The sequence below is a fragment of the Ochotona curzoniae genome, unplaced genomic scaffold, assembly GCF_017591425.1.
Source record: "Ochotona curzoniae isolate NIBS_2020 unplaced genomic scaffold, NIBS_Ocur_1.0 scaffold_4683, whole genome shotgun sequence".
Taxonomy (NCBI): domain Eukaryota; kingdom Metazoa; phylum Chordata; class Mammalia; order Lagomorpha; family Ochotonidae; genus Ochotona; species Ochotona curzoniae.
In genome coordinates, this window is record NW_024467121.1 from 21227147 (window position 1) to 21246494 (window position 19348).

At 50.7% G+C, this 19348-nt stretch overlaps 1 protein-coding gene across 1 annotated transcript in view; it reads left to right on the forward strand.

The window, feature by feature from the left end:
* Positions 1-19348, forward strand: part of LOC121148218 (kinesin-like protein KIF28P) — a 53711-nt gene that overhangs the window by 32018 nt on the left and 2345 nt on the right. Inside the window, exons 8-22 of the mRNA XM_040968310.1 lie at positions 135-202; positions 2085-2185; positions 3807-3931; positions 5269-5359; positions 6257-6311; positions 8648-8771; positions 9525-9672; positions 10299-10417; positions 10873-10980; positions 12287-12561; positions 14397-14531; positions 15168-15334; positions 15556-15664; positions 15875-16061; positions 16374-16517. Coding sequence (XP_040824244.1) covers positions 135-202; positions 2085-2185; positions 3807-3931; positions 5269-5359; positions 6257-6311; positions 8648-8771; positions 9525-9672; positions 10299-10417; positions 10873-10980; positions 12287-12561; positions 14397-14531; positions 15168-15334; positions 15556-15664; positions 15875-16061; positions 16374-16517 — 1956 coding nt within the window. The remainder of the gene's footprint in view (positions 1-134; positions 203-2084; positions 2186-3806; positions 3932-5268; positions 5360-6256; positions 6312-8647; positions 8772-9524; positions 9673-10298; positions 10418-10872; positions 10981-12286; positions 12562-14396; positions 14532-15167; positions 15335-15555; positions 15665-15874; positions 16062-16373; positions 16518-19348) is intronic.

Below are 19348 nucleotides of genomic sequence, written 5' to 3' on the forward strand. Positions count from 1 at the left end.
CTAAGCCCAGTTTTCTGAGTTGACTAATTTGAGTAATACCATAAATTGTTAGCTTTGACACCACCCTGAACATGTTTAACAATACAACCTTCTTTATGAAACAGACTCTCAGAGGAATGGGATTTTTTTTGCAGATCGCAGCCATAAGCCCTGCTGACATCTGCTATGAGGAAACGTTATCAACATTGAGATATGCCGAGAGGTATGCTCCTGGAGACCGACTCCCCTCAGTGGTCCTGCCTTCTCCATCTGGCAAGCACTCATGGTTCTCTTAAGGCATGATGAGTTTAAAAAAAAGATGTGATGTGTTGGAATTTGGCACAATCCAAGGCAGAACAGGATAATTTGTAAGACAAAATCAACAAGAGGAGAAAAATAGCAACTCTGTGTCCAGATTCCTGGATGGGAAAGGAGATACGGTGCAAATCAATGGGCAAGGCGTGGATGCCGACCCTGGCTCCCTCACAGTATGTCTGCAGGTTTCTACCTGACAGGTGGAAAATAGTACCCAGCAGGGCATTTTGTGCAAATAATGAAAGATGAGTCCCCTGAGAGGCAAGTCCCCAGGTTTGGAGCCATTCACCAGCTTGGTGGCTCCTGAATGGAGCCATTCACCAGCTTGGTGGCTCCTGAATGGATCAACAGTCCTTTTGCTTGCTATCTCATAACCAGGGCCCATCCCACAGCCCAAACTCTTAAGGCCAGTCCCCCAAATCATAGGGAAGCACTCACTACCAAGTGTCATTTAATCCAAGTGGCCAGGGCACCCAGTCCACTCACAGCCCAGCAGGAGGCTGCACGGCACACAGCCCCTATGTGGCAGGCATCCAGAGCAGTGGAGTGCCAGCCAAGCCTGTTTCTCTCAAGGCTCTTACACAGCAGAGAATAGGGGAATGGGTTGTCTGACCTCAGCAGAAACCCCTCCATGCGCTTTCCCATTCCCCTTCACACACAAGACGCACACTAAGGTTCCTGCCCGCAGCTCCCCAACGGGGCCAGACAGGTGCCTGGAAGTCTCAGGTCTGTGTTCCAGGCTGTTGGAGCAACAGATAAAATGAGGCTTCTTCTCAGTTGCTGGGTCTCTGGGCTACTAGGTCTTATAGAGTGTGGCCTTTGGGCCAGATGCTGAGCCCTGTTACACATCCATCGGGGTGACTGCTCAGCCACAGCACCGGGCAGAGCCCCCATAGTCACTCCTGAATTGTTGCCAGCAAAGCCATGTGACAGGCACAGACACACAGCTGTGACCACAGCGTTGAAGACAGGCCTCTCTGTCTGGTCCCTGCTCTGGCCCCTTGCCACACACTTTCATTCTCCAGTTCCCAACACAGCTTGTCACCCTGAGGCTACACCTGCCCCTAGCAGCCACAGCCCAAGCTCACATGGCAGGATCAGGCTGCGTTTTGCCTTCGGCAGCATTAGCAACGTCCTCTTTCTCCCTTCCTGTCAGAGACAAATGCATGGCTAGGAGTTTTTACATGGAAGACTATGTTGTGCAGAGGAAAAAAAATGATAGCCAGAAGCCTTGTGCTCCAGTCCTAGGTCAGCCAAGGGACTGTGTGACCTGGGGAAGCCTCCTGAACTGTGTCAGTCTGCCCTGAATCAAATCAAGGAAAAAGGTGGCCAGACTGAGCAGATGGAAGTCCCTTATACTTGGTGAAATCAGAATTCCTGATAAGGGATGGTCTAGCAATCGCAGGTCCTATGTGATTTCTGCTTTCTTTAGGCAAAATTGCAAGGAAGAAACCCCTAGGGCCCCTCCCAGCTTGGAGCAGATGGTTGAGTAGGCTCTGAAAGCCCCCAACCCACTCCAGGTTTCTGCCACAGGGTTCCAACAGAATCCAGGCAGCCCCATCAGCTGGCTTCTGGGCTCAGGGCAGGTCAGGGTCCAAGTTTCACACCTGTGCTTATTTGAACCACACAGGTTCCAGGGATTGTTTGGTTTTCATGTTTGAGAGACCCCAGCTTGGTGCATTCTCGGGGAGGGGAGTGGAAGTTTACAGCCCCGGTTGTCAGTCAGAGCTTGCTTGTGACTGCCTGGGTACCCGGACTCCTGAGGGCAGGTTCACCTTTGCATATCACAGGGCTAAGAAGATCCGGAATTCAGCTGTGGTCAACACCTGTGCACTTCCCAGAGAGTCTAGGGTGGGGAACAAGCTTAGAGATGTGAGCCATGGAAAGGCAGGTAAGTCAAGTAAGGGGCAGCCTGGAACAAGAAGGGGTGAAGGCTGGCTTGGGCCTGAGGGCTGGGGGTGCAGGCAGGGCAGAAATGGCCTGGCAGACTCTGCCTGGGGCCTGAGCTGGAGTCTCAGGGTGGGCTTTGGCAAGAGGGGAACCCTTTGGAGCATTTCCTCATCCATGTAGACATGCTTGCTGTTGTGAAAAATCAAGATGCAGCCCTATTTTAAAAAGAAATGTTTACTCAAAAGTCAAAGAGATCTCCCAGCTCTTGGTTCCTCTCCAAATGACTACAGAGGCAGGGGTGAGGCCAGGCCAAGGCGAGAGGCTAAAACTCCGAGTCTCTCCTGTGAGCATCAGGCCATCTTACTACCTTCCCTGGCACATCGATAGGGAGCTGGGTTGGAAATGGAGCAGCTGGGGTTTGAACCAGTGCTTGTCGGGGATGCTGGTACTGCAGGTGGTGCTCCACGAGCCTCCCCTTTCCTAGTCCCTGTTTCAGTCTGTTTTCATTGCTGCTTATATTTTGAGGCCAGTATTTCTACCAGGATCGCGGTCTCCCTGCCTGACAGAACAAGAACACGTAGACCTCCCTTCTGCCTGCGGTGATGCTGGGAGCCCAGGAGACCTTAGTCACAATTGCCTCTCATGATACAGCGCTCAGCTCTGCCTGCATACCCAGGTCCCCCCCAGAGCAATGGAGTGCGACCCTGTCCCTGGGGCTCAGTGGCTCTCCATGTGCCCCTGGGGAGCCTGACATGCAGTTAGAGCCACTGCTGCCTTTCGGTGTGGTCACAAGCACAGTGCAGATGCATGTGCGTTCTCTCCTCTTTCTCTCCTCGCTCTCCCAGCTGCCACCAGTGCTTTAAACAGGAGGTAAAGTAGCAGAACGGAAAACCACTAACGCACAACTGGGCACAAGTGTTCCTCATTAAACCAGCCGCATCCAAAGCTCGGCGCTCTTCCCCAGTTGCCATCCTGCCCTGGGACTTCCCATTCCTCCCCATAACCAGGCCTCCTCACTCCAGAGGGGCTCTCCAGTGGAATCCGTGGCCCCCCTGCATTCCTGCCCAACCACTTACAGCAGGCCACCTAGTGGGACAACCGGGAAATGATGCATGGGTAGCCCCAGCTGGCCCATGCCCTGCTCACAGAGGGTCCCACCTCCACTGAGGGCTTCCCGGTTAGAGTTAGCAGGAGGGGCTGGCTGGTCCCTACAGGGCTCCGGCAGGCCCAAATCTTGGCTGGATGTCGACCTCCCCACCCAGCAGTGTCTAACCTCCATTGGTCATACACAGACATGGCCATACGTGGCAACCACTGGGAATCCAACACCCTCCTTTCTAATGTCCGTGACCTCAGGGAAATCCCTGGTATGAAGGGCGAAACAACTCACATTAAGAACCAGAATCCTGAGGCCAGCTCCCTCTCAAACCTTCCCACTCCTGTGTCCCAGGCTGCTGTGTCTGTGGAACTCACCGGTGAAGTGGCTTCCTGGCCGTTCCAAAGGGTAGCTCTTTGCGCACCCTCGAGGAGCATGGAGCCTGGGCTTTGCACATCACGGGTTTCCACGTGTCTCACCTGGGCCCTTGTAGAGCAGCCGCCTAAAATACCCTCCCTCCTTCCAGAGCAGGTGGCTGCTGTGTTCCTGGCCGACCACCAGCTGGGGCCTCGGGCCCATCAGGCCGCCTGGGTGCACCTGCTGGAGCAGGCACGTAGAGAATGGAGGCAGTTGTATGCAGCCATGGCCCAGGTGACTGCCCTCCTGCTCCCTGTGGGCTTCTGGCCCAGAGCCTTCCCCCACCCTTACACACTCTGTTACTGGCTATTGGCATGGGTTGTGGCCCCGGGCTGCAAGACTCTGCCTTGTATCGCTGACCCAGGTAGGGGAGAGAGGGGAACAGAGAGGCCTGGGTGCATAATGAGGAGTGAGGCTAAGGACAGAATTCCAGGGTGGAAGTTGAAGCTGTTTGTAATAAGTATTTGGGGAGGAATAAGAGATGCAAGTTATCTCCCAGAGACAGGCTGGGGACCAAGAAGCATGGCTCCTGTCCTGGCACAGGCTGCCAGTGTCAGCTCACAGGTGGGCAGTGGTGTGAGCCATGTTCTTGGGCAGAGATTAGAGAGGGTCATACAGCTAGGGCAGCAAACCAGACCAGAAAGATAGCTGGGGTCTTTGGGAAACGGTAGAGTGGGCATCAAAGCAGAAGGGGTTGTGTATGAATGGCTAGAGGGGGGCACGAGGCCCTCACAGAACAGTCATGTCCAGTGCACAGTGGGCGTATCAGGGTCTCCCCTCTGCCTGTTCTCCCCCACTGCTATGCCTACCACAACCCTTCCCCCAATAGCCCCAGGTTCTTGATAAATCTCAAAGACATGGGTCAGACCTGTAACACCTTCGGTGGTGAGTGCATCCCATGTGGCTTCTGGAAGGCTCTGAGAACCTACAATGGGTCTCAGTGGTGGGCTTTGTGGCTTCCAGGAGACCAAGTTAAGTCAGGGCCCGAAGCTACTCACAGGAAGGGTGTCCCTGGGGTGCAGTGGGAAGGTCCTTGGCGGTACATCTCTACCAGCAGCATCTCTCAGCTGCAAGGTTTGGGAGAATTCTGAGTGCAGGGCTTTGTGTCTGGCATGAATGGAGAGATTGGAAGACTTTCTGTGCTCCACATGGGAAGGGACTTCCAACTTGCAGGTTTTGTCCCCTGCCCCCTACATGACTCCGCAGTTCTGCTCAGCAGAGGCACAGGCCCCACCACTGCTTGTGTTAAAGAATGGAATGCACATAGATGGACAGCAGAGGGCGCATGCCAAGTGCTCCCATTACCATCAACTTGTACACATCAATAGGAAGGGGAAGGGAGAGGTGTGAAGGAGATCCAGGTGGGAGCTGGAGGATGCTCTGGGGGCCTGAAGACAATGGTGAGGTGGGAGGAAGTAGTGTCTGGGGCCTGGGGAGTGAGGCCAGGGTCCATGCAGCACAGAAGTGCTGGGCAGGTGCACCCCGCCTCCTTACCTGGGGCTTTGCTTTCTGGTGGGGCCGAGTGGTGGCCCCACTTGGGGACAGGAGCCCCCGCCCCGTTTCACCCACAGGAGCAGCAGATGGTGAAGACCCTCCCTCACCTGCGCAACGTCAATGAGGACCCGCAGCTCTCAGGGGTTCTCAGGCACTTCATCCCCTCAGGTACACCTTGGGGTTCTCCGAGCCTGTCTGTGCTTCTTACTGCAACAGCTTCTTGCTTTTTTTTTTTTTTTGATAGCTTTTTTCATCATTGTGATAAATTATGCCACAATATGCTTTACACAAAAGTATAAAATACACTTTTAAAACCATACAAGTCATCATTTTTTGTCTAAATTAACAGAATTTGTCCTTGCTGCTGGTCTCACTCAGCAGGATGTCCTGGGATTCACACATTTGTGGGAGCAGCCGCCTTGCTAAGGCTGCACACTGCTCCCCCCGTGTCTCCCTGCTCTGTGGACCCCTTAGCCAGGCGTGGCTCTCACTACCACCGTTTTGTGTAGTAGTTCCCAGGAGGGACCAGCCCTTGCAAATGGGGTCTTCTCGACCTGGGTGAACACTGCTGAGATTGTATCAGGGCACCCAACACTGCAGTGACCCGGGGCTTTGCCCACTTTTCGGCCTCTGTGCACACTGGACACAGGAGCAGTATGGCAGTGGGCAGCCAGGGGAGGGACAAGAGAGGGCCAGGCCTCCCTGAGAGCCAGCCACCAAGTTCTGCGTGGTCTCAGTCACTAGATAGCAACCAAGCCCTCAGCCCAGGCCTCCTCCACTGTGGCCAGGCCTTGGCCAGTCCCCTAAGGCCGAGGTTAATGGTTGCTTCCCCCAGAATGTCCATGAAGCTAGAACTTAGGGAAAATTCTCTCTGTTTCTCACACACATACATCGAGGAAAACACTGCTGACAAAGCAAGAGCATGCTCCCAGTACCACTGTGCTCACACACCCCTCCAGAGGATCCTGCTGGAGAGAGAAGGCCACTTCTGAACCCTCAGACTTTTTAACCCTCTAGGGTGGGTGCTGACCATTTCTGATAATGAGTGACCCTAATTCTCTGCAGGTCCATGTGATGCTGGGCAGGCTGCTTCCAATGCTATCACTCTCCACGGTTTGGGGTAAGTTGCTATGATTCAGCCTCTTTGTCCAGCATTCACGACACTTGACCTTTTAATCCAGAGGAGATTCTTCAGAATGGTTCATTCATGTGTTAGGTTAGCAGAGAGAAGGCACTGGCTCATTTCCCCCAGATGCCTATAACAGCAGCAGTTAGGGCCAGGCCTGCACCAAGAGCCCAGAACTCATTCAGGCTCTCCCACACAGGTGGCAGGGACCCAAGTACCTCAGCCATCACCTGTGGCCTCACAGACTGTACGTTAGCAACAGGCTGGGCTTGAGAGAGGAGCTGGGATTTGAACCCAGTCAATTTGATATGGTGTAAGGATGTCCTAACTGCTGGATCTAGCACTTGTCCCCAGAGGAAGCGCATCAGTTGTGGGTGGACCATGGCCACCAGTCCTACTGGGTCAGCAGGAACAAGGGGCTCCCAGGCTTCCCCCAGCACCCGAATGATGTCCCAGGAATGCCTTGGTTTAAGGAAACCCAGTGTGTTGGGCTCACTTCATTTCCTTGGCTCTCACAGGGAGAGTGGTTTGCTAGATGTGGGTAAACACATACAAGGATACATTAAACATTTGTGGAAAATGGAATTCAAAGGTACACCTATACAGTATGAAAATATTGAAAGCCATGCAGTTTTTAATGATGTGCATTATTGATTATTTTTCATTTGAAAGGCAAAGTTACAGAGAGAAAAGGAGAGATCTTTCATCCATTGGTTTATTCCCCAGATGGTTGTCATGGCCAAGGCTGGACCAGGTCAAAGCCAGAAACTTCATCTGGGTCTCCCACGTGGGTGGCAGAAGCACAAGCACCATGGCCATCTCCTGTTGCTCTCACCAGGTGTATCAGCAAAGCAGGTTCCGGCACCGTGGCCTAGCAGCTAAAGTCCTCGCCTTGAATGCAGCAGGATCCCTTATGGGTGCCAGTTCTAATCCCGGCAGCTCCGCTTCCCATTCAGCTCCCTGCGTGTGGCCTGGGAAAGCAGTCGAGTATGGCCTAAAATCTTGGGATCCTGAACCCACAAGCAAGACTCGGAAAAGGCTCCTAGCTTCAGATCGGCACAGCTCCGGCTGTTGCAGTCACTTGGGGAATGAATCATCGGATGGAAGATCTTCCTCTCTGTCTCTCCTCCTCTCTGTATATCTGACTTGGCAATAAAAATAAAACCAATCTTTTTTTTAAAAAAGCAAAGCAACCAGGACTTGAACTGGCATCCATATGGGATGCTGGCATTGCCCATGGCAGCTTAACTTGCTGTGCCTCAGTGCTACCCCTGTAAGATACATTTTTGCTGAACTTTTTGAAGACCTGGGTTAATGTGGAAGGCGATCTGGCCAGGAAAGTAAGACAACTGACGGCACAGCCCCACCAAGGCATCACCTCCAATGCAGATGCATCCCCAGGTCTTGGTGTTTGGGGCCCTCACCACTTGGACTGAGACACGGCCCAGACCCTGGGGCAGCTCTCCCCAAGGCCTCTCTCTGAGGTTTCTCATTCTCAGAACTGTGCTGAACTGCTCCAGGGTTCTTTTCTAGTCCAAGGGCCGTTATGTTCTGAGGGCCCACAGGTCTCCGGCCAGCAGGTTGACCAGCTCTTTGAGAAAAGGGCCTTCCAAGCCAGTCCTCCTGAGCCAAAGCTCACAGGCTCTTGTGGGAGCATCTGGGAAGGACCAGATGGTACCACTTGCCCCTGCACTCCCACCTCCTCATCACAGCTTCTTCCTGAGGCTTCTCACCTCCCACCCCAGACTGTTTCCGCACACCAGCCTGTCATTGCCCAAACTCCACTGATGAGCTGAGACCAGACACTTGCCCACAGGAGCCCTGGGCCCTGTATATACAAGAGATTTGGATGGGCATGCATCTTCCAGAACATTCCATGATGGCCAAGAAGTCAGGAATTTTCTGAAGCAGCTAGGAAACCTGTTACTCAGAGCACACAGATGCTGTGCAGCCCTGGATTTTATACCTTAGCTACAGACGCAGAGACAGATCTCAGCTTACCTGCAGCATGTCAGACTCTTTGTGCAGTTCCCCTCCCACATGTCTCTTCTGAAATGTCCTTGTCCCCATGAGCCTTGGCCCTGCCTCATCCAGCCCGCTCTGCTGGACTGGGAGCTGGTGTGATAGCCCCCTGATCCTGGCACTACAGGCCCTCAGCCTGAGTCACCCCTGTCGCAAGCTTTCTCAGAGGCGGGTGGTTCTGCTGTGCCTGTGCACCGCAGGCTGAGGCACACGGGGGGCAGCTGCAGGTGCTGATGACAGAGCAGCACCTCTGCAGGCCAGACTGTCTGGATTTCTTGGGTGACGTAGGCAAATGCTTTTCTTCTTAGAATTTCAGATAAACATGCTATCTTTACAAACTTGGATGGCAAAGTGACAGTCACGCCATACGACTCGTGCAAGATCATGGTCAACGGGGTGCCCATTACGACCAAGACGAAACTACAGCATCTGGTACACTAATGCCCTGCTGGGGGCACAGAATGTCCCAAACTCTACACCATGTGCAGGGAGCAAGAAGAGGTTACTGTGAGGTGTCCCAGGGTAGGGGTGAGGGGCTTGGAAGAGCCAGACACTGCCCAGCCCACTGGCCTCCACCAGGGCAAACCCCAGCAACCCTGTGGGCTGCTGGAAGAACAGGACTGTCCCCTAACTCACTGTGTGTCCCAGAGCTGCTGTGTAGAAGAGGGAGAGCTCCTAGTCGCCCTGTGCCTCTCAGGTTGTGTAACATCTGGCCAGCCTGTCGCTAGGAGGGGCTATACAGCCTGTGGCATCTCCCCAGCCCTATGGCTCCCCAGCCCTGTTCCCTCTCCCAAAGAGGGACCTTCTGCTCACTGTAACCAGAGAACCTGTTACATGGGTAGATAAGGTCCTTTACTCATGCTTGCCTCCTGTGAGCCCCTGTGGACATCTGCCCCTGGCTACTTGCCTGTGGCTGCAGCTGCTTTGCCCTCCACATCCTCCTTGCAACCTTCCCTGACATCCTCAGGGAGCTCCAACTAGCCACGTCCCAACGCACTCTGCAGAGGAGCCTAAGTTGTGATGGGAGGGACTGGGTTGCTGTGCCCCTACTGATTCCAGGTGGCCCACTAGGGCATAGTATCCATGTGGGTCTCTTTGTGGCTGACCTCCATCTCTGCTGTGGGGCAGGCTCTTACTGGGGACAGGGATGCAGCATCCTCCACCGAGCTCCTTCCTCCTCCCCAGGACCGCATCATTTTGGGATCCAACAGTGCCTACCTGTATGTGGGGTTCCCTGTGGAGCGCAGCAGTGGTGAGGACTGGAGCAGATTCGATTACGACTTCTTCCAGCTGGAGAGGGCCACTGCTGAGGGTGTAAGTGTGCACTGGCTAGGTGAGTGACCTTCTCCCTGGGCTGTTGTCCCTGTGTGGGGTCCCGTGCAGACAGTGGCAAAAGCCAGCAAGAGGTGAACATGACTTCCAGGCTCACAGGGTAACCCTGAGACCACTTTCTTGCTGATAAGAGTAAGCCAATCAGGGAGACAGAGAGGCAGACTTAGGATTGTGAGGTTAGGTAACGATGGCCTCAGCCTCACCACAGACTCCCGAGCCCATAGCACCTGCTGCTTGACAGCTGGAGGGGACCTTAGGAACAAAACCCACACCCAGGCCATGGGTTCCTCCTGCTTTTCCCAGCAGTAACCTGGGGTCTGCCCAGGCCCAGGCCAGCTTAGCTTCCCACCCCTGGTCCCAGGAGGGGACACCTACTTTTGCTTTCCTTCATAAACACACAGACACAGGCTGGTGCTATGCCGCAGCAGATAAAGCCACTGCCTGTACCAGCATCCCATATGGGTGCTAATGTGAGTTCTGGGATTCTCTGTCACTCTGTCAGATAAATCTTTATATATATACATGCAAATAAATATAAAATTTAGCTCTGTGATGATTCATGGAACAAACAGGTGAGGGAATGCACAGACAAGACATACACTTCCACCTGCCTCTGACTGCCACCAGGTGCCCAGAGCGATGGAGAGGACAACGCAGACCCCAGCATCCTGGCCGTGTTCCAGGACTACATCAAGCTCATGCCGCTGGTGGCTGAAGCCAATCAAATAAGTGAAGAACTGCACAAAGTAATGCATCCAGAAAATGGCATTGTGGCAGGTCCAGAAAGAATATCAAAGCCCAGAGAAGTGGGGGGCTTTCCCAAGATCCCAAAGTGCCTGGTGACACCGTATAGGTCGTCCCAGCCATTGCTGGCCTTCCAGGACTCCTATCACTCACACTAACACTTGCTGGCCAGAATGCCACATCCCAGACTGGGTCTCTCTGGGTATAGGACCCTTGGCAGCTCCTAGATCTGGGTGAGCTCCCTCGTGACACAGGATCTTATCTGAAGCCTTGTCCAAGAGTGATGACTATGATTAAATGCTGCCGATGTTCATTCTGGGATATTGCTAAGATTTTCCAACATTACCTTGTGTTAGCAAGTCTGATTCATTCAGCTTCCCTCACCAAATCTAAGCATGAAAAAATGAAGGAGAAATTGCAGATGGTGGCACAAGCTGACCAGCATTTCCTTTGCCAGGACCTTCAAATGGAGTTAAAGGTCAAGAATTTAGCATCTTCTGATTCCAGGGGCTGCGACCTACAGAAAGAGGTCATGGTGAAGGTGACCAACCTGAAGACTCGAGAGGTGAGGCTGCAGCTGGGGGTAGGCAGAGATGGGGGTCACACGCCAAGTCTGTGCACACCAAGTGATGGGCAAGAGGTGTTTAAGGTGTGAGCTGGGTTCCTGGGGCACACCAAGGAGGAGTGGGGCCTTTTGGGGTCTCTGCAAAATGCTGCTAAGGGTACCTGCACATTTGGCTGCTGAGTGCTCATGGCTCCTGCTATGAGCAGAGTGTGTGTGTGTGTGTGCGGGGGGAGCTGGCAGCTCATGACTTTTCTCCAGACTGACCCTGGCGCTCACCTCTGCTGCTGTAACAAGCTTCTAGAAGCTAAGTGACCCCTCACTTACTGCCTTACAGCGCAGCAGGCTAGAAGTCCAACATGGTTCTCACCAGGCAAAACGCTGCATGCCAACCGGGCTGTTTCACCCCCTGGAGGGTTAAGAGAAAACATGTTTTCTAGCTTCTGGAAGCCACTTTTCTTTCTTCGTTTTTTTTCTTCTTGTTTTCAGAGAATTTATTTATTTAAAAGGCAGAGTGACAGGGAGAGAGAGCAAAAAAGGATCTTCTACCCCCTGGTTCATTCCCCAAATGGCTGCAACAGCTATGGCAGGATGTGGCCGAAGCCAGGAACCTGGAACTCCAGCCTGGTCTCCCATATGAGTGGCAGGGGCACAAGTACCTAGGGCATTTTCAGCTGCTTTCTCAGGCACGTTAGCAGGGAGCTGGACTAGAAGTGGAGCAGCTGGAACTCAAACCCGAGCTCCAATGTGAGATGTTGGCACTGCATTAGCTATGCCAAGGTGTGGTCCCCAAGGCTGCCTTCTTATGTTTTCAAATCTCAGCCACATAGCACCTCTCTAATGGGCTCTTCCACACCAAAGGTCAGTGTAACTGTTGTTGGTCCAGCTGGGTAACCCAGGCTTGTCACCCCATTTTAAGGTCAGCTAATGTGCAAGTTAGATCCTACCTGTAGGCTTCGCTCTCCTCTGCCATGTGCAATAGTGTTCCCAGGTTCCCAAGGGCCATTCTCTCTGTGTACCCACAAGCCCCAAGCTTTCATTTCTCCACGAGGCCCATTTTCTCCCTCCAACATCATCTTCTCTAAGGTCACCTCCTGGGGTTGAACAACTCAAGCAATGCTGAAGTGACAGCTTTCAGGTGCGGGCCTGGTGTTCCGGAAGAGCTTTCCTCGCAAAACCCCAGATTGGGATGAAAGGGCTGTGCTGTTGTGGGTATCCAGCCCCTCAGAGGCAGCATGGCAGGGAAATCCAGAGAGGAATTGTTGAAGAGCAGTGCTGGAACCAACAAAAGGATTCTGTGTGTTTTCAGGTGTGGCTTTGGTCAAAAGCCAAGTTTATCAACAGGAAGTTTCTGATGGAGGAGCTTTACCAGCGCTTTCGGGATGGGGAAGGCAGCCATGTGGCTCAAGAAGACGATCCTTTCTGGGATCCTGTTGAGGTGGTACACTTGGGTTCAGCACACATCTGGCTGCAGTCCCTTGCTTACCGTATGCAGCTGGAGGAGCAGGTGGAGATTCTCAACTGTGACGGGCTGGAGGAGGCGGTGCTGGATGTCCACATCGCCCCCTGTTCCCCAGCTGGCCGGTGGGTGTCTCCCGCTGTCTTTGTTGGGTTCTGGGTGAGCACATGTACAAGTTCAGAGAGTGATTGAGTTCTCCTTGGGGCATGACTGATTTATCCCACAGTAGTCATTCATGAGACAGGTAAAGGGACTCATCATGCATATGTGATGTGGGTTTGTCAGATCCAATTTCTGCGACGGTGGCCCAGTGAGCTGACCCACATGCCCAGGCCAGCTTCAGTCCCTGGGGATGGAAGGAAAGAGAGGACATCTACAAGGCAGGAGCAGAGAGGGAGCCTAAGACAAGAACCAAAAGCCCTGTTTGGTTGCAAATGGTGGGCCTCTAAGGAAAGGGAAATTGCCATGGGATCATCTACAGGATGCTCTCCCATGCTGGAGCCCCATCCTGCTGATGCAGACAAGTTGCAGAAGCAGGTTGATGATCATTCACCCCTTCTCCACTCTTGCCCAAGACTTTGTTCCAGATTGAGGCATCTCCCTTGATTCTGTGCTGTCATCTCTGGGGACTGGCCTTGTTTCACATGATCACCTTCTATCACACTCATGAGCAACTTCTACCCAAGCTGAGGTCTTCCAGCAACCATAAGCAAACAGGCTGGCAGAGAGACTTGGTTTGGGTGCTAGGGTCTTCCTGAAGAGGAAAATGACTCAAGGTAGGAGTGAGAGAGGTGGGCACTTGGCCTCACAGTGAAGATGCCAGGGTTCCTCATCAGAGCCCAGATTGGATTCCTGCCTGTAGCTCCTGAGTCCAGCTTCCTGCTAATGCAGACCCTGGAAGGCAGAGGTGGTGACTCAAGTAACTGAGTTCCTAGCAATCACAGGGGAGATTTAGATTGCATTCCCAGCTCCCAACTCCAGTTGTAGGCATTTGGGGAGTGAGCCAGCAGATGGAATCTCTATCACTCCTTCTGTGTCTATCAAAGTGTTTAAAAATTATTATTTTTAAAAAAGATTTATTTTTATTGGAAATGCAGAACAGATTTATAGAGAAAAGGAGAGACAGTATGAAAGATCTTCCATCTATTGGTTCACCACCCAAATGGCCGTTGTGCCCAGAGCTGAGCCAATCAGGAGCTAGGAACTTCTGTGTCTCTCACATGGGTGCAGGGTCCTAAGGCCATCCTTTACTGCTTTCCCAGGCCACAAGCAGAGAGCCAGATAGAAAGTGGAGCACCCAGGACATAAACTGGCAGTCCTATGGGATCCCAGCATTTGCAAGATGAGGATTTAGCCATTACAATGAATTTTTTTAATTAAAAAAAAACACACACACAGGGCTGAAGATTCTTACTCTCCACGAGTTTGTGCATTTTATATTTAGACAAGAGACTGTGAACTCACTATTGTTACTGGGACTCTAACAAGTTTCTGGGTATTTGAGTTGTATATACCACTTCAAATTTATAAAGCGGCATTCTAGTTTACTGGTTTCAGATTTTGTGAGCTTGATTGATATGAGATATGGAAGACAACCCAAATTGGCTCCTACACTTGGAAGCCTGGGTCTAACTCAGCATCGGGGCAGCCAGCTGGCTTTCACCATCCCACTGAGGACCCACTTGACATTGAATGTGAGTGTAGCACTCCATCCTTGTGCACTTACTGCTTGAACGGTTTCTATTGCTTTGTCCTCCAAGCTGGGAGCTCCACAACTTACTGAAGTGCTAGTGTAAGGTAGACTCCCAATAAGTGTCTCTTGAATGAATGAATCCTACAACAGGCAATATTTCCTCTCCTATCAGCAGAACCAGTTCTGATGGGTTCCATTTAATTCTCTTGATATCACAACCCTGACCTCCTTGGCCCAGCCCTGAGATAGTGTTCTTCTCTGTTGTAGAGTCCATGGGGAGGAAGATGTGGTCATGGACCCTTTGGAGCTGCTGGGCAAGAGGATGGATTTCCAGATTCGCATTGTCCAGTGTCTTGGCATCAAGTGGTTGAAGGAAGATGCAAAGCGGGGCATTCAGATAGGGTACCAGCTGCGCTTCAGGGCCACTCTGCCCAGACCAATGACTGTGGGGGCTTTTCGGGGAGTTTTCTTCAAGGCTTAAAAAAGTAGCTTATCATGAATTTTCTTACAAGTTCCTCTAATTACTAAATTCTACAATAACCATTCTCTCTAGTTAACTGAGAAGCCACATGTCCCTCCAGGCTTCTGGCTGTGGTCAGTGCAGGTTGAGCCTTTTCCATGACTGAAGAAGGGTCAGAAATTTTAGTTAACAGAAAAAATATCCAGTAAAATTATATTACATAGGTAAAATTATGTTTTTTGATGGAAAGAACTCTATTGTGATAAGGGAAAGAGCAGGAGATATGATTAAATTATGATTAAAAGTAAAGTAATAAAGAAAGGGACCTTTAAAGAACACAAATCAAGCTAGCATCTCACATGGAAAATGAGCAAGTTCAGGGTCTCTAAAAAGAAAACCTGTTCACAATCTTCCTCGTTTTGTATTAGACATCTGCCAGGACCCACAGCAGTAATAGCTGTTCCAACAATCAATGCCAGGTCAGCTCCGAGCCCACTCGTGATTCTCTGGCTCACCCAATCCTTCCTAAGTGTGTTCTTTCTCCCTTTAAACCACATTTTAAAAAATCCTTTCCTCAGATACCGAATTTACGACCTTCCAAACACTTTATATACCAAGCCAGTCTGGAAAAGTATGAATCCCCAAATTGGAGAGACTGTCCAGTTTGCAGTCTTACACGCGTCTCAGGAGTTCCTGAATTATTTGCAGACCAATGCTCTCATCATTGATCTGTGGGGCCTTCAAGGTACTTGTTTATTCTTTTGCATTGTCCACTCCCCAACCATATAGAATGTCTACATACCTGGTAGCTGCAATGAGGAGGCAGAAGGGTGGGGTCTACAGCAGTGGACAGGAGCAACCTACCCCTCTGGGTTCTTGGATGCCAGTCCTGGTGCCACATGTCACATGTCACTGAAGCTGGACGACAGAGACGCTCCTTTCCCTAACAATGTTTCTCCCACACAGAGGGCTGTGCCGAGTTGAGCTGTTCCCAGGTGGACTTCAAGGTCACAAGAGAAGGTCACATCCTGGTAGACATCAAGAACCTTCCTGCCATGAAGGAGACAGCCCAGGTGTGTGTGTCCAGGCTTCACGGCTGACTGGAGGGCCTCGGGGATGCCCTCGTCTATCTCCTTAACAAAGCTTTCTTCATTTACTCCCATGTACCCCCAATAGGCTTAAACCCTAATCCCCCTCACCCCCACACCACGTTGGGAGATTTTTATCACCTCATGAAAACTAGTTTCAAGAGGTTTCAGATAACCCAGCACAAGGCTAACCTGAGTTGTTTCTTGCACACTCCGTCAAGCCAGGGGGGCAACGTTTATCTACAGCTGCTCAAGTTAGAGCAGGAGACAGAGCTGCTCCGAGACATCAACCGGGCCCTCCGTGAGGAAAACGTGCTCCTCAAGGGCTCGCTTGCAAAAATGAGCTCTGCTCCACAAGGTGAGGGACTGCCACCTCTGCCATCTGTGTTCTTAAGTTTGTCCCTATCGTCTGCATTTGGGATGTAGATGTGTCTTTCTAGGGAGTACGTTTTTTAATGGGTTCATTCATATTTCATTTCATAAGCAAAAAATAAAAAATAAAAGGCAGGATATTTGTCTTCTGCACTCTGAGATCACTAAGGATGAAACCAAATCGGTGCTACATGTCTGCTGAGAGATGCCACACAGGTAAAGAAACACAGAGAAACCCAGTAAACATGAGTAAGGGGTCCCCCTTTCCCTCCCCTGGCAGGTAACACTTCCAGGACTCCAACAACACCTGGAACCATAGCACAGCTGTCAGCAGTTGGAGGGGGTGATCAGCCATGTGTCCAGCAAGCAGGCTGCGACAGGGAGTTTGCCAGAGCACTCAAGGCCTTCTACCAGAGCATGAACATGGCCCGAGGGCAGCTGCTCAGGCTGCAACGGAGCAGACCCCCTGTAAGTAACCAAGGTGCGCCTGGAAGGCGGAAGCTGCTGCACTTCCTGAGCAGGGGGATGCATGTGTTCAAACCAAGAGTGAGTTGAAGCCCTAAAAGTGTGAGCAAACTGCCCTTGTGGGCTGGCATCCATCTTTGCCCTGGCCTTTCTCCTTTGGGGTACATCTGGCTGGCTCAGGGTTGCCACAGTAGAAGTGACATGCATTTACTGTACAATACGCAGAATATCCCTGAAAACAACTTTGGGTTATCATCATAATGCCAAAGGTAATTTCTCACATGTGAGAAAATGTGGTATTCTGTGGCAAGAACTCCTGGAAACCAGGAATACCATGCACATTCCTTTACCTGACAAAGGTAATCCCAAGCGGACGTTCGGCAAGCACAAGACTTAAAGGTGCATCAACACACTCTTTCACCTCAAGCAGGCAGGGATGCTAGCTGTCCTCACTTCTGTACTGGAGCTTCTAGCCAGAGCAGGAAGGCAAAAAATAGAAAATAAAGGATTAGAGAAGGGAAAAGAAGGAAGTTCCAGGAGCAGCCTTCAGTCCTTACAAAGCATATTATACTCATTCACTGCCTCATTCTCTCACAACCATCCTAGGAGGTATATATCATTATTAACTTTAATCTACAGTTGACAGGCCCAAGGCACAAGAGAGCTTTCTTAGCTTGCAGGGGATACATTAGTAATCAGCAGGGCCAAGAGCCATACTCAGCCAGGGTTGCCCTGAAGTTCATAAGCTCCACCTCACCATGCATCTCCAAATTATTCCAAAATTACTCATTGTAAATAGAAAATCCTACAGATTTCTAGATGAACAGAATTAGTTATGAGACAGACATAATATCAATATTTAAATATTAACTCTGAAGGGGTTGCTGCTGTGGCACAGGTTAAGCTGCTGCCTGCAAAGCTGGCATCCTATATGAGCCCTGGATCATGTTGGGGCTGCTCTACTTTCAATCCAACTCCCTGATACTGTACCTGGGAAAGCAGAAGATGACCTAAGTCTTTGGGTCCCTGTATCCATATGGGAGATACAGGTGGGAGGTTCCAGGCTCCTGGCTTGACCCAGCCCCAGCCAAGCTTTCCTGTGCAACTTTGCCTTTCAAATAAATGAATAAAAAAGTCTTTAAAAAAAATTAACTATTTAAACATAACAACAAAAAATGTTTTAATGAAAAGATATCATTTATAATTGTACCAAATATATGAAATTTTTAGATCTATAGCTAACATAAAATACACAGGACTTCTATGGAAAAAAATCTTAAGACTTGAGAGATACCAAGGAAAAGACTCAAAAATAAATGGAGAAGCATGTCACGCTCCCACAGTTTAGAATTACTGTTGTTAATCTCTCAAGTCTCCCCAAGATTTCATGTCATCCCAATCAAATGTAATGGGACCTGAGTGGGTGGGGGCAAAGCTAAAGATTAGCCAACACAAGCTCAAGAGCCAAGAATAAGGTAGGAAGATTTGCCCTAGCTGAAAAAGACTTACCTCAAAGCTTGCGTTACAGAGAGGATAAGGTACAGACTGGATGTTGTTGATAAAGGGACAAAGCAGAAGGTTCTGGAATAGGTCCACTCAGGCCTACAGGCTTGATGTACAAGGTAGGGAAGCTATAAATGAGTGTGATAGATTGATCTGCCCGGAAATAGTGCTGACCACCAGGAACAGAAAGGGTCTTCAGTTTATGATGATTTGATGACTTACGGGGTGACTTGTGTCTAGTAGAAACCTAGAAAGTGTACTTTGCCGGCATGGAACAAAAGTAAAAATCAGTCTGGTACAACCCTCTCTTGAATGCTGGGAGGTGGCTGCAGCAGGCAGCCGAGCCCCCAGCCAACCAGGCAGTCACCTTAAAGCGTGCTGTTGCTCACCTGTGATGTCCTGCAGATTAGCAGTCCTAAAAGACAATTCCACCTACCCAGTGCATTTACCAAGATGTAACCCCTCTGGGAGTTGAGGAGCACCTGAATGTACAGGCAAAATGATATTAGATTCCTACCTAAATTAAATATCTAGATGTAAAAGGCACAACCCTGAAACAGCTTTTCTGTGTTTTAAAAAACCTTTAATAGGCAGAGTGATAAAAACAGAGATAAATATCTTCTACCTGTTGGTTCATCCCCCTCATGTTCATGACACCAGAGATGCGGATAGACGGAAGCAAGGAGCCAGAAACTCCATTTGGGTTTCCCCCAGCAGAGGCAGGAACCCAAGTACGCAACCCCTTGCCTGCTGCTCCCAGAGTGCACATCAGCGGGAAGCTGGGTCCCACAGTCCCGGGCACTCCAATATGGGACGTTGGCATCCTGTGGGCAGATTAACCTGCTGGATCACAACACTGTGTCCTCTAAAACTTTAAGAAAACACCTCAAGAGGCTATCTGCACCAGCTCCCAGGAGATAAAGACTTCAGGACATGAACAAACCCTAGCCTTAAATCTTAGGGGAAAAAAATGCCTCTCTCTCCACCTCTACATTGCTCCATTCATCGATCCACATCCAAAATGCCCAGATGACAGGGCCTGAGCCTGACCAATGCCAGATGTGAGGAACTCAACCCATGGTTGGCAGGAACCAAACTCCTTTGCTGTCACCACTGCCTCCCAAGGTCTGAATTAGCAAAAAGCGGACATCAGGAGTTACAGGAAGCTACTGAACACCAACACTGCAATATGGGACATGGGCATCTGAATCATCAGTCAAACACCTGCCCCAGATACCCACCCAGCTTTAAAGAAAGACACTGATAAATTCATCTACATTAAAACTGAATTTTGGTGCATCATGAGACACTAAAACCACAAAAAGAATGGG